General features: G+C 36.6%; 1 protein-coding gene across 1 annotated transcript; it reads left to right on the top strand.

The window, feature by feature from the left end:
- The first annotated feature begins 275 nt into the window (after nt 1-275).
- LOC140881782 (proline-rich receptor-like protein kinase PERK15) lies at nt 276-5534 on the top strand. The gene is made up of 8 exons (XM_073287358.1): nt 276-703; nt 1724-2254; nt 2832-2918; nt 3020-3090; nt 3225-3301; nt 3416-3563; nt 3909-4070; nt 4997-5534. The coding sequence occupies exons 1-8, from the start codon at nt 454-456 to the stop codon at nt 5261-5263; spliced, it is 1593 nt and encodes a 530-aa protein (XP_073143459.1). The 5' UTR covers nt 276-453; the 3' UTR covers nt 5264-5534.
- Nucleotides 5535-14243: the final 8709 nt, after the last annotated feature.

Below are 14243 nucleotides of genomic sequence, written 5' to 3' on the forward strand. Positions count from 1 at the left end.
TGAAATTTTTTTAATTTTTTATGATAAACAACATACACACATGGTATAAGGAAAATTTTTTAACTTATAAAACACTAAAAACGTTTTTAAAAGTTATTGTTCAAACGTAATCTAGATTTTGAAATCATAAAATTGAGATTATTATAATCTTTATTTTAGGGCCTATTTAATTTTCGGAAAAAGAGATCAATGATTGTAATGATTTCACAATTTGGCATATTTCCTAATCCATCCATAATAATCTCGTGCACAACCGAATACAAAAGGAAGCTTTACATACAGAATCTAATTTTCTAAATGGGAAACATGGGACAGTGGGGCCAACTAAACGACGTCACCTAGAGAGCACGTTTTGCTACCCAAGAAGCTACTCTACTCTCCTCTCTAGTCCCTTTGGGAAGATTTTTGTTCAAGTTGCTCTGTAGTAATCTGACCAAAAGCTGATAGTATTCCATGTCTTCGCCGCCGCTTTCTTCGGCGGATAACGTAACGAAGCCGGAGAGCGGGATTCCTGTGGCCGCGGGCGCTGTAGCGGCAACGCCGCGCCCGACCAATGGCACGACATTGGTGGCACTGGGAGTGGGGATAGGGATAGGCGGGGCAATCGTGTTGGTTTGCGTGGGTATTTTCGTTATTTGGTACAGGAGGAGGAAGAGGCGCCGTGGGTTGAACGGATTTGCTTGTGCTTCTCAGGGCCCGAAAGGTAATTTGGTAAATTATGTTTTTGGCTTGATTTTGTTTTTGTTTTCAAACTCTTTAATGGCGGATACTTGTAATCTGTACGTATTATGTTCTCGCATGCTTTATTCTTTTGTATTTGCTCCATATTGTCTCACTTGACGAAGACAAATATTCTTTGTTTGCATATATACATCTGGAATTGCATATTGAGTTAGCAAGCCTTTGTAAAACATTATACTTTTGCTGAAGTGAATAAGTTCATAGATTATCAAAAAGCAAAGAAACAAAATTGAAAAGCTAATACTCAAAGTTGGGAATGGTTCCATAAATAAGAGGATAGTTATTTTAACATTAACTTTTTTGCTAGAATCCAAAACACTTTTGGAGTCCCATGGCTAGCTTCTTGGTTTAAGAAACACTTAAAGAGTTCTGGGTTTAAGAAATACTTAAAAAGTAATTTTTTCAAGCCAAAATTTAGTATTCACTTTTTTTTAACCGCTCCCAAGTGACAGATTTGGGTCTTTTCTTGCAATTTGTAAGATTTAAATTTTTTTAAGAACGTGCATGTCCTTTTTCTATTACTTCAAAAAAATATTATTGTAGCTGATAATTGTGAACTCATTTTTTAAGTTGTATCATGTATGATAATCTAAATTTCATATTTCAATGCTGTGATAGTACAAGAAACTGTTTTCGTCTAACATTCATTTTTCAAATAATTGAACTAACTTGCAATATACGAGAATCGAACATATGACCATGCATTGGAACCGAGACTATCGGTTTTAAAATAATAGTGATAATTACTTCTTGTGACATTTGGAGTTGATTGTGATAATTGGTTTCCTTAATGGAAAACCTAAGGGCAAAAAATTTCGTTGGAAGTTGTGTTCTTGATGCTTTGGCTGATGACTCCATTAATTTTTGTTATGTATCTTTTCCAAGTTCATTTGGAGCATAACAGAAATTTTCATTTGCTTTTGAGATCCTTGTTTCCAGTTGCTGAAATTGATCTAATACACCTGTTTTTCTCTCCTTACAGCTGCCTCCATTTGTGGTCCACAGAATAAGTGGCAGGAGCCTGCTCCCCTACCAACTAGTAACGTTGCCAGAGCAATGCAAAAGCCCACTTCTCTACCGGGCATTTTATCAAATTCTCGTTTATCTTCACTGGATGGATCTACTCCACAGCTGCCTTCATTTGGTAGCAGCCTGAACTCAGAAAGGCTGGTCCCACCAGCTTCAGATAATAGTCCGTCTTTCACAAAAACTACTTTCACATATGAAGAACTTGCCTTTGCTACTAAAGATTTCTCTGGGTTCAACCTCCTTGGTCAAGGTGGCTTTGGATATGTCCACAAGGGAGTGCTTTGTCATGGGAAACAGGTAGCTGTTAAGCAACTGAAAGTTGGGAGTGGTCAAGGGGAGCGCGAATTCCAGGCTGAGGTTGAAACTATAAGCCGTGTTCATCACAAGCATCTAGTAGAACTGGTTGGGCACTGCATTTCAGGGTTTCAGAGGTTGTTGGTGTATGAATACGTTCCAAATGGTACCTTGGAGTTTCACTTACACGGTAAGCCCACATGGAATCGAGCTTTTTACTTCCATGGTTAGTATGATGTGAGTTGGGCTACGTAATTTGTAAAATGCATATTTAAATTTTCTTAAATTGTCGGGAAGAACTGGTGTTCGATGACATTCATTTTTCAGGAATATATCATTAATAGCTTCATTGCGGATCTGCAGTCTTATCAATTTCTTGGAAAGTAAGCGTGAACCAATAACTTTTCACCTGTTGGGCTTGATATTCTTTCAGTATCATGAGTGCCTCTTTTGTCAAGGATGGATTTCCATGTGTCCATGTCGGTGCCACCCTTAGTTGAGGCAGATATTGCATTTTCATTTACATCCTCAGAAATATACGAAATGGTCTCTGTTAATGTTTCCATTCCATTGATCTAATGCTCTTGGGTTTTCTTTTCATGTCTGATTTTAACTTGAATGTTTTGTAAAACAATTGTTTTGCTTGGCGATCTTACCTTCTCAAATTTAAGAGACCAAACATCATGATTGTGATTGGTTATTCGCCATATATTGTTCCTTTATGTTCTATTCCTCTTTGAATTGTAAACAAAGAGACCAACATGCAGGAAAGGGGAATCCTCCCATGAAGTGGGAAACTAGAATGCAAATTGCTTTAGGATCTGCGAAAGGGTTGGCGTATTTGCACGAGGACTGTGAGTCTTTCACCTCATGATCTTGTTGTCAATAATTTTGTCTATTTAAGCTATTGTTCTTTTGTATATCTTATCACTTCTAACTTTGTTTATACACGCAGGTAAACCCAAGATCATACATCGTGATATCAAGTCTTCTAACATTCTTCTTGATGAGAATTTCGAGGCAAAGGCATGTGATGTGATATCTGTAATATTAATCAATATTTCTTGCATTACTCTTGATTCTGATTTTTTCACTTTCCTCTATGTTTATTTGACTCACTATTTTATGCGAATAAATTGCTGCTTATGATCACATACCAGGTTGCAGATTTCGGGCTTGCCAGGTTCTACTCTGATACTGATACTCACGTCTCTACTCGAGTAATGGGAACTTTTGGGTAAATCTACAGCAAATTGGCTTTTTCTTTCCCCACTTTTTGGTTGCTCTGCTTCTTGCTCTGTAAAACTCTGAATTGCACATTTTGTGCTCGCATGCATTTCATTATTTGCAGCTATTTAGCGCCAGAATATGCTCTTACTGGAAAGCTGACTGATAAATCGGATGTCTTCTCATTTGGTGTCGTGCTTTTGGAGTTGATAACGGGGCGCAGGCCAATCGATAAGTCACAACACTATCTTGATGATAACATCATTGATTGGGTGAGACAATCTTCGATGTTAACAGTGATATTTAATTTATCCAAAAATTTATAAGAAAAACCAGGGCTATCGAGAAACATATATTTAAGTGTAAAGACAAAATTCAAAATTATATTTTGACGAAACAAAGACTACGTATGTTTGTTTTGACTGAAGTGGTACTCATCGAAGATAACGTACCAAATAACTAACCAAATTTCTATATATGGTCATTCAATGTTGCTTGGATGGACTTGGATTATCCCAATTTAAACTCTTTCACTTGCTATTCCTCGGTAGCATTTAGTTCTCTTGTTCTTACTTCTGGGTACCTCTTGTTTTTACAGTGATTTGTAATGAATGCAGGCAAGGCCTTTGCTTACACAAGCTATGGACGATAGCAATTTTGATATTGTGGCCGACCCTCGGTTGCAGGCGGATTATAACCTTATTGAGATGTCCCGAATGGTTGCATGTGCTTCTGTCTGTGTGCGCCATTTGGCACGTCGCAGGCCGAAAATGAGTCAGGTTGCCATCTGTTTTTTTACGTTCTTTCATACGAGTTTTCTAAAATGAAAAGTCTTAATCACATCTTTATATTTGGTTAATAATTTCAAAAACTGAGCGAGTCATAGCCTCAAGTAGAGCCGTCAATTTGGGTTAGACCGGTCGCCCTGTCCCGCCACATAATTTAAGTGGTTTAGGATGAAATTTTTTCAACTCAACTAAAGGCGAGCCAACCCGCAGTGGACCTGGACAAAAAATTTTTAATTTTTTTTCACACTTTATGATGATATATATTTTTTTTTATTAAAAGTTGTGAATTTCTTTTTTGTATCAAGTACTTTATATAAAATTTACACGTATTACTACAATAATTAGAAATCTTATTAATAAGTTTCTATTGATATTTATTTATGAAATGAAATTTATAATAAACTATAATGATTTTAATTTTACTTATTATTTTTATTTGTAGTGAGTTAAACCGTAGGTTGACCCGCCTAAATCGCAACCCATCTTGGGTTGGGTTGGGTTGGGTTGGGTTAAGGATTTCCAACGTGCCGGAATGATTAGCGGGCCTGCCCTTGATCCGTCAAACGGTAGGTTTTTGGTGGGTCGACCCGCGCTGCCACAAGTTGACCCGTGCGACCGCTCTAGCCTCAAGTGTCATTTTCTTATACCTATGATGCACGAATACCTCTAAAAGTGGTCATATACCCTTGTCGTTTTGCGTCGCATCTTTCCAGATACCGATGCTTGATGGATACGTATTGAATATTCGATAGGCTTAAATTGAAGGTCCATCCACATATACCGATAAAACACAATTAACGATCAGGTTTATCCGGAACCGGCATGGGCAATGGTTGAAACTTTACAAATACTGATACCAAAAAAAATGCAGCATAGTCTGATACGCTCTCATTCCTCTGATTCTTTTCTAAATGTAGATAATCCGTGCTTTAGAAGGAAGCTCGTCTCTGGATGACTTGAACTATGGCACACGACCTGGACATGGCTTGGTACAAGACTCCCATGGTAGCTCAGATTATGACGTCTCTTACGATAGCATGCAATACAAAGAGGACTTGAGAAAATTCAGAAAATTGGCATTTGAAAGTGTCGAACACAACCCGAGCGAGTGCAGTGGCCCGACTAGTGAATTTGGTCCTCAGCCCTCGGGCTCCAGTAGTGAAACTCAACGAACACAAAATTGAGTGGTGAACTGTCGAAAACGGGGAACAAAGAAAAGCTTGGAGGCATTGGTTTTTGCACATTTGATCAACTTTGGTGAATTTTTTTTTGATGGTTTGGCATTTATTCCATATGCTGCTGTTTATAATTAATTTTCATAAAGAAGATTGTGCTTTTAGCCTCTGCTGCCTAATTCTTGTGTATTTATTTGTAGAATAGGATTGTGTAGGGATGTTAAAAAAAACACGAAGGATATATTTTTAATTTTTGCGGTTCTTGATAGTTCTATTATAAACCGTATTTACATGATTGCATCTTATGATTAATTTGAGTTTTTTTAGATGGAACTACAATACGTTCAAAACCGTAAAAAAATGATGAACTATTATTGTATACATGGTTACATTGATGTTTATTCGGTATAAATGGGGGGTATTTTTTAGATTTCACGGTCTATTTGTAGTGACTCGTCCCGTAATCAATAAAGAATCAAATCTTACGCATGCAATTAAAGCTTAAAAAATAGAGAATCACAGAAAAAACTGCGAAAACTTAAATCAAATATTAACCCAGCAAATACAATCGGTAAATAACTGAAACCCAAAAATAATAATAATAATACAACTCAATCAAAATTCAATACAAAAGGGTCAAGCTTAATTAAAACCGCTGGCACGAACTGAGTTCCCAACTCTCCGGTTGCCAACTACTCACTGATCCCTGAACATGGAAAACCTACAACTGTCCCGTCGAATGGGGTGTCCAATAAAACACACGGACATGAGCAAATAATGCTCAGAACGGAGGTATGGGTATACGCATGCTATGAATGCAAATACAAATGAATATGAATGGGTACGGGGAACCTATCATAGATAGAACACTGTTCAGTCAAAGGCGCCATAGTATGTAGCACGATGGGCTGTCGTATCAGGAGGTGGCTTCCATACACCATAAATCTTGTGGGCTTATCACCAGACCAAAACCATGAAATCCACCCACAAATATTATGGGACTGAGCGACCCCTCTGCTGGTTATCTCAATGAAAAGTACAAGCTCAACGTGCCAATGCATGGAACATAATATCCATGACATAATAGATGCACATATAAGCAATGCCACATAAAACATGCAATCATGGAATAAGCATACTTAACCATGATATATCGGATAGTACGTTCGTACCTTAAATCATACAACTCAAGCAACTCGGGTACTCAAGTCCAAGCATATAAGCTATAATCACTATATCACTTACAGCTTACTAAAAGCCTTAACTAGACTAATAGCTACTCACAAAAGCTAATCCGAGTCTAGTAGTATACTTGCAACCGTCGTCAGCCCACTGATGGCGATAGCCCCAAAACTTGGGCACAACTCCATACAACCCTAGCATCGCTCCGTCGCCTTCTGGCTCTCGAAAGAACACATAAAAACCCCTAAAAGCTAACTAGAATGAGAGAGAGAGAGAGAGAGAGAGAAGAGAAAATGGTGCAAATGAAGAGGGGCACTCGGCCTCTATATATAGACCAATGATCGGATGGTCTGATCTCCCCCCAATCAACCCCATTCGAACATGTGTCCCCTTATCCTGACAGTTGGTTTCCGATAGAGTTCGGATGGTCCGATCCCAAGTTCGGATCGTCCGAACTCCTATGCTTCCAAACTCAATCGGATCCTCTGAACTGATCGAATCATCCGATCTTCTCTTTGGATCGTCCGAAGTCCTGCAGCTGTCTAATCAAATCTCAATTTTATCTTATCTTATCCAATGGAGATCGGATCGTCCGATCCTAGCTTCGAATCGTTCGAACTAGTCTTTTCCGAACCCAACTTACCTTCTGAATCCTCCAAGATCGGATCCTCCTATCCATGGGTTCGGATAATACGATCCACCCGAGAGCTTGGAATCCTCCGGGAAATTTTCGAGTGTTCTGAATCCATTTTCCAACTCCTTATGCTCATTCGAAAATTCCTTAATCGTGTTTTAACCATTCTAAACAAGCTTAATCTTTATAATTACTATAATAGAATTCAGGTTACTACACTGTTTCTTCCTCACTCCTGTTAAATTCATTGCATGTCGTGGCACCTAATTTTGCACTGGTGGCCTAGTGATAAATGTGTTGGTAATCATTATACACAAAAACTAATGTGAATTTGTTAGTTAATTTTGTGAAATGAATTTTTTTCTCGATTTATGAGAAAATCTTATTTTTTATATCCAAAATATTATTTTTTATTTTATAGATGAGTCGATCGACCCGTCTCATAAGAACCCAACACATTGTAACATTTGTAAGCTAATTGCCAAACAAATGCTAAGGCTTTTTTATTAAATTAATACCAGTTATGTTAGCCTAAGGATGAAAGACTGCAATATATCTACTTGACTATTTTGGTAGCATGGAAATTGGCATGTTCAAATTTAAATATATATAATACTTTTATTGTATGGTCCAAAAGTCCACTAGCTCAATCACGAAAAATTTTAAATGATTATATGATTTATGCATTTTATTTATGAAATTTAAATTTTATGTTTAAATTATGTGATGTTATGTCTATGCCTGCTATTTAATGTTGTGCAAGTAAGTTTAATGTTTTCAGATTTGGGATTTATTCTGGACTGAGGGACACGAGTTTAACCTTCGAAAGTTAAGAAAATTTTTATGATTAATTTAAATTTTAAAGTTGATGCAATGTTATTTTATTAGATGGGTGCATTAAATTTTGAAAGTTAATGTTTGAGACTAACGGGCTGACTTTCAAGTCCATTAGTCACAAACAAAGCAGACGTAAAAAAGATTTCACTCTTTTCTCTTTCAAAACGTCGCCTATTCCCCTTCTCCCTATCATGTTCAAACAACTGCATTCAAAACTATGGCAAGATCTTCAGGGGTTCGAGGCTAGATCGCTTCCAAGGTGCAGGTTAATTCCAACATTCAATCAATCAGACAAGTTTTTTAACGTTTTGAAACCACCATTCAAGAGTATAGGTATTTTTTTTTATATAAACCCTATGTGTATATATGTTGTTTGATGCATTATTTACGAGGATTTTAAGATTATAATGTAGAATCGTGAAGTGTGATTCATTCTTGATGTCTTTGGTAAAAGTTTATTGAGATTTATGGATTTAGATTTGAAGATTCAGAATTTTGGGTTTGTGTATGGTGTGTATGGAAGTTTTGAATGAAACTTTTGAAAAGATGGATTGTTTATGGATTCCTTTCATGTTTTTTGATGTATTTCTAGCGTCTAATCGTCTTTTCAACGTGTGGGTGCGTATATTTTCATCAAGGAGTCGAAAGGGATCGAATCGAGATGTTTGAAAGGGTTTTTGGGTCTATGTGCGGCAATGTTGAACTCCATGGAAAATGAGGCAACTTGTGTCGCGCCTAGGCGCGAGGTGGGGGCGCTGGGGAAAAATTATTTCCGCCCTGGCAGGAATAGTTCTGTCCAAGAATTTCGTTTTTCGCATTTGAAGTCCAAAATTCAATTTATGATGTTTTAAGATATTTGAATTTTTTTAAAAATGTTCTATTAGAAAAAATTTCAAATTCGAATGTCCGGGCGGACGGAACGACTCTTGTGGATCGATTAAGTTATATAATGCATCTATATGTTATATTCCTTCATGAAAGCGATGTTATTATGAAAGTCATGAAATTTTATGATGTATTATATGCATGAATGATTTTACATCAGTTTAGCAAGCATGAGTTTATCATGAAAGTTTAAGAGCATGAGATGACGAAGTTATGGCGTAATGATGCATGAAAATATTTTGATGTTGTATGTGACTTTGTGGTGGTAAATGAGAATGGTGCTTCGGGATGAGCTCCGGGGAACCTTCCAAAATATGTTCCACGAGACGGAAATCACGAGAATGAGAGGACTGGCTCCCTGACATGAGCTCCACGGATGACCTTTCCAAACTACATGCTCACAAGAATGTTAGGACTAGCACCCTAGGATGAGCTCTAGGGATGACATTTCCAAATGATGTGCTCATAATGACAGTTGCCACAAATGCATGTATCTCATTACCCTAAGTGTCAAGTTTTTATGTTCTTTTCATTTCATGCCACTACATTACATTTCAAGTTTTATAAATGAGTTTCGTATACATATTATTGCTGAGTCTTTATGTAGTTGCCCGGTTCCATTTTACAAGATTAATTGATTTAATTATGTTTAGAACGGATAAAACAAGATTATGAAATTTTTATATGACCTAACGGACCAAGAAATCAGATCCAGAATGACCAAAAATGGTAAGTAGGCTATTTTGGTACGGGTAGGTTCGGAAGGACCGAACCCAGTTTAGAAGGTCCGAACACTTCGGAATGTAAGTTGGAGATCGAAGAAAGGTGTGGGAGAGATCGGATGGTCCAATCCCACGATCGGAGCTTCCGAACTCATGCAGATTGGTGTCCTATGCGTTATCAAATTTTGAGTGACATGTTCCATAGATCAGAACGTCCAAACCCAATCAGAGCGTCCATACTGCGCATGCATGCGACATGTCCCTTATGTAGGATCGGAACGTCTGATCTATAGATCGGAGCTTCCGATCTCCGTCTATAAATATAGGGTCCGAGATAACATTTTGACCACCAATTCACCAACTCTCTCTCTCTCTCTCTCTCTCTCTCTCTCTCTCTCTCTCTCAATTATAAGTAGTTTTAGGGGTTTTCCAGCCATCTTTGGCAAGGGGCGAGCCTTGGCAAGGTGTCCCGGAGTTGTAGTGGAGTTGTGCCCAAGTTCTAGAGCATTCGATATCAACGGACTAACGAAGGACGAAGATATTCCCAAGATCTTATAAATAGTTTGGGAGTATTTAGTAGCTTAGTTAAGGCTTTTAGAGAATTTTGAGTAATGCATGGTTATCATGATTTGTAGTGATGGACTGTATATGCTTGTACATCTAGGACAATTATTAAGGTACAAAAGTATTGTTCGTGATATCCAGACTGAGTATGCATATATTGTGTGTTGCATTATTTATGACATGATTTTTTCTGCATATATTATGACACAGTATTATGCTTCTTGAATGATCATCTTGTGCTTGTATCCTTGTGATATCTTGTAGTAGGGTTTTCACCCTATCTTGTTAGTGGATGGTTGGACACGTAGATTCGTTATCAGGCCACCTATATCCACTGTCGGGTATGTGAGCCACCTCTTGGTGCGACGACACAAATTGCTACATATCCAGGGCTCGAGTCTGTTCTTGAATCAAAGATTCTTGATCTCTAGTCTTGGTAACCCGTACACTTGCATTCTTGTACATATAATATTGTATACTCATACTCTCGTACTGAGCATAGTTCGCTCACGTCTATGTTTCTGTGTTACTTGGGCACCCCAATTGACGGGGCAATTGCAGGTTGTTCTTTCGGGGATTTGGAGATTAGGTGGTGACCAAGACAAGATTGCAGGGATAGACACTAGGTTTTATTTCATTTGTATTAAAGTTAATTCGATTGGATGTATTATTGGGTTTATTTATCAGTTTTATTTTACCGCTTCACTACAGTTACTCTGATTATGTTTATTTACAATTTAATTACACGCTTAAGTTTCTGATTAGTAGGTGATCACGGTGCGGGTCACTATATTTATGGTATCATAACTTGCAATAGGATTCTTTGGAACATAGTATTGACATTTGGGTTATCCTTGTAGATTACAAATTGGATTCGATGACGATAGGAGTGATAAGAGTTGGAATAGCAAGACACTTGGGCTTTTCCAAGATCGTCATTACCAAGATTTGCATCAGAGACTCGCCTTACGTGTATCCCAGCAAGATTAAGCTGGAAGATATGCTCAAGTTTTGAACTCCAGATACTTCTTAGGGTTGGTTGGAGCGCATGAGACGCTATGCTCCATTCAGCTTTGACCAAGGAATATACCTCTGAAGATTCTCCACTAGTATTTGGAGAGATTGTCATAGGAATCCTGTCTCATCTACCAGATAAGGAACCCAACAATATTGAAGGATCGAGTAGATTAGCAAGATCTTTTAGATCTTGTGAGGGAGAGGGTCTGACAGCAGTCCATGGAGACCTTTGACTGAAGACGGACAGAAACCTCACGTTCAAGATCATTAGACGGAATGAAAGATATCCGAATTTAGTCAGAATATAAGTTTTGTATTAGAATTTGTTGTAATAAGTACTTCTGTTGTAAGAATTTGAATTATTGTATTCCAGACATTTGATGTATTGGTAAATAATATCATTTTCACTTCTTTTTGGTGTGATTTGATTTGAATTTAGGCTGTTGGATTCTGTTAAATGGATTTGTAATAAGAATTGTACAACACAAGGGTTTTTTATTCAACATTTAATGCAATTCTTGTACTTGGTTTTGGGGTAAAAATGAATTCAGAGTTGAATCATTTTCCATTGATTGGTTGATTGGTATTAAACTGCAATTACTTGTGTATAATCTAATTAGAATTGTATAAGTTACCAAATGATTAGTTTTTGGGTGTTTACCCTAGATTGTGACAGTATATTAGTTGACTTTAGGTTTGTGCCAGGGATGACGTGTTTCATCAATGACATGATTCATACCAGTATGTTTGATTTGAGCTGAGCAGTTTTCTTAGATTAGATGATTTAATTTGGTGTTTTCTAAGATAGTTGTCAAGTGATGAAAGGTTTCATTAGTACAAAATAAAAGATTATACCAAGTACCTTGGATTGTAAGAACTATTAACTAGACGGAAAGGAAGTGCAACCTTATACCAGCAATACTTTGGAAACCTTTTGTGTTTCAGGGGGAGGATGTGTTTGGGGGAGGCTACCTTAGTTTAGTGGTACTGCAACACTCACATGGGTGTTTTTTTAGTTGGGTTTTTTTTTTTTGAAAAGAATAAGTATCATATCGTCTGACTTCGTCAGATACATTTTGAGATTTTATGTTGTCAGAATAGTCTGGGAATTGTTATTCCTCGACGAGTGATCATTCTGAACAGATAAGCTATCCATTTGTCATTTAACTAGATGAATATATCTATTATGTGGACGGATTCTTACCAGTAATCATTTAGATTATCGTCTGATTTCTTCAGAGATATGAAATGAAGTATTCTTGTGATTAATTGTCCAATGTGATTAATGATTCTTTGATTAGAATTAATTCAAAACTCAGTGCATGATTTAGTGTTTATTCTTGGTTAGACAGGAACAACTTTGATAGTAGATCCAGACTGGTACAGGATTGGTGCTAGAGATTACTATTGATTATTGTTTGACTATATCAAAAATAGGTTTAAAGAACTCGATTTTAGTAATCATGTGATTCCAAGTGTTTTGAAATTAGATGAATTCTTGAGAAATTGTGATTCAGAGATTATAATTTGTTGATCAGCAGAGTAAAGTTTTAGTGATCAAATCGGTAAAAGGTTGCTTTAATTGATTGATCTTTTTAGTCTAAGTGTGATACCACATTGGATCAATAACAATAGATAATACTGTTTAGTATGATGGGTATCAAATTGTAGTTAGGTAATGGATATTTTGAATCCCGAGGTAAGTTGGGATAGTTCTATAAGCCTGTTGTGCTTAGGGACTTAGTCAGATTTTGACCTAAAAGAGGATATCTAGATTCACATAGATTGTTGACGTTCAGAAATGTAATCTATCAGAAATATTTGTGACAAAGTTTTCAGAATTGTCTTCTACCTAAGGAAAATAGTGGAGATTTAAACTCTTGATATTATGGTAATGATAACCCTGATTTACTAAAGTATTGTCATCTGTCAGCAATTAGACAATTGGATCGGTATGATCAGAGATTGTGTGGGTCAAACAGTTGGTTTATATTAACCATGATTGTGGCTTAATTGGAACTTGTTTCGGAGTATATCTGTTGCATTACACAGTTATTGGAACCAGTAAAAGACAGTATGTATTTTGTTTTCAAAAAGACTGACTTGTAATTGTACCTATTTTGGTACTACATGATGTTTATCTAGTAATATGATATTTGTAACGCCCCTAAATTATCTTAATTTGAGATTAAATGAGATTGATATTGATATTGAGATTATGAAAATTCGAGGATTGAATTGGGAGTCTTGAACTTTGAGCAGGGAATGAATTGCAAATTTGAAGGAAGCAAGGATTTAGTTGCAAAAAGGGACACATGGCTTGATATTTATTGGAGTAAGTGGGTATGTGTATCATATCTATATCATCTAAACTTGAGAGAGAAGAGAGAAAGGAGGGAAACACCATTTTTTTTCCTCGAAGCTTTGATTATTCGTGATCCGTTCGGTAGATTTCAGATTTTATCGTATTTTCGCGATCACCGCTGTGAGGGCTTCGTTATACCGTAAGTTTTATTTCGATCCAACATACTTAGATTTTTAGATGTTTATGGAGTATGATTTTTATTGGATATATGCGTTCATGAGATAATCACGATAGTATATCTAAGTCGGATCGGAAAAAGAGCAGCGATTGAATTTGTTATGAATTTTCAGATTAAATTCGAAAATGGGGCTGTTGAATATTGTTGATTTTGAGTTGTTTTGGATGATATGAGATGGTTATGAGTTATATTTGATAGTGGGATTGATGTTGTTGATGTTTGTTGATTTTCGATTGGCCGTTTATTAGCCGTTATGCCGCCGGTTTGAGAATTTCTGAGTTTTGGAAGTTTGATTGGATTTGAAATCGATTTGAGTTGAATGATGGTTATTGAGAATTTATACATCTCCGTACAGATTTGTTTGAAGGCTTTTGAACTCGGAGTTGTAAGAATTCGGACCGATAAAGAGTTGATCAAGATTGGTAATGAGTTTTACTTTGAATTATTTGATCTAGATTGAATAGATTTTGATATAAATCTATTGGTATTGATTATCCATATTTTGGAGCACCTTTGATCAAGAATAAGGTATAAGCTGACATCAATCTAATGGGATTGAATACTCGATATTGATTTGATTCTCGAGTTTTCCTAAATCACATATT

The sequence above is a fragment of the Henckelia pumila genome, chromosome 2 (genome assembly GCF_033568475.1).
Source record: "Henckelia pumila isolate YLH828 chromosome 2, ASM3356847v2, whole genome shotgun sequence".
Classification (NCBI taxonomy): Eukaryota; Viridiplantae; Streptophyta; class Magnoliopsida; order Lamiales; family Gesneriaceae; genus Henckelia; species Henckelia pumila.

What these genes read in the sequence shown, in the direction of transcription:
- LOC140881782 (XM_073287358.1), top strand. Translation starts at nt 454, where the DNA reads ATGTCTTCGCCGCCGCTTTCTTCGGCGGATAACGTAACGAAGCCGGAG. An exon ending in TGCTTCTCAGGGCCCGAAAG is followed by an intron (nt 704 to 1,723) that starts GTAATTTGGTAA and finishes CTCTCCTTACAG; the next exon opens with CTGCCTCCATTTGTGGTCCA. An exon ending in CTTGGAGTTTCACTTACACG is followed by an intron (nt 2,255 to 2,831) that starts GTAAGCCCACAT and finishes ACCAACATGCAG; the next exon opens with GAAAGGGGAATCCTCCCATG.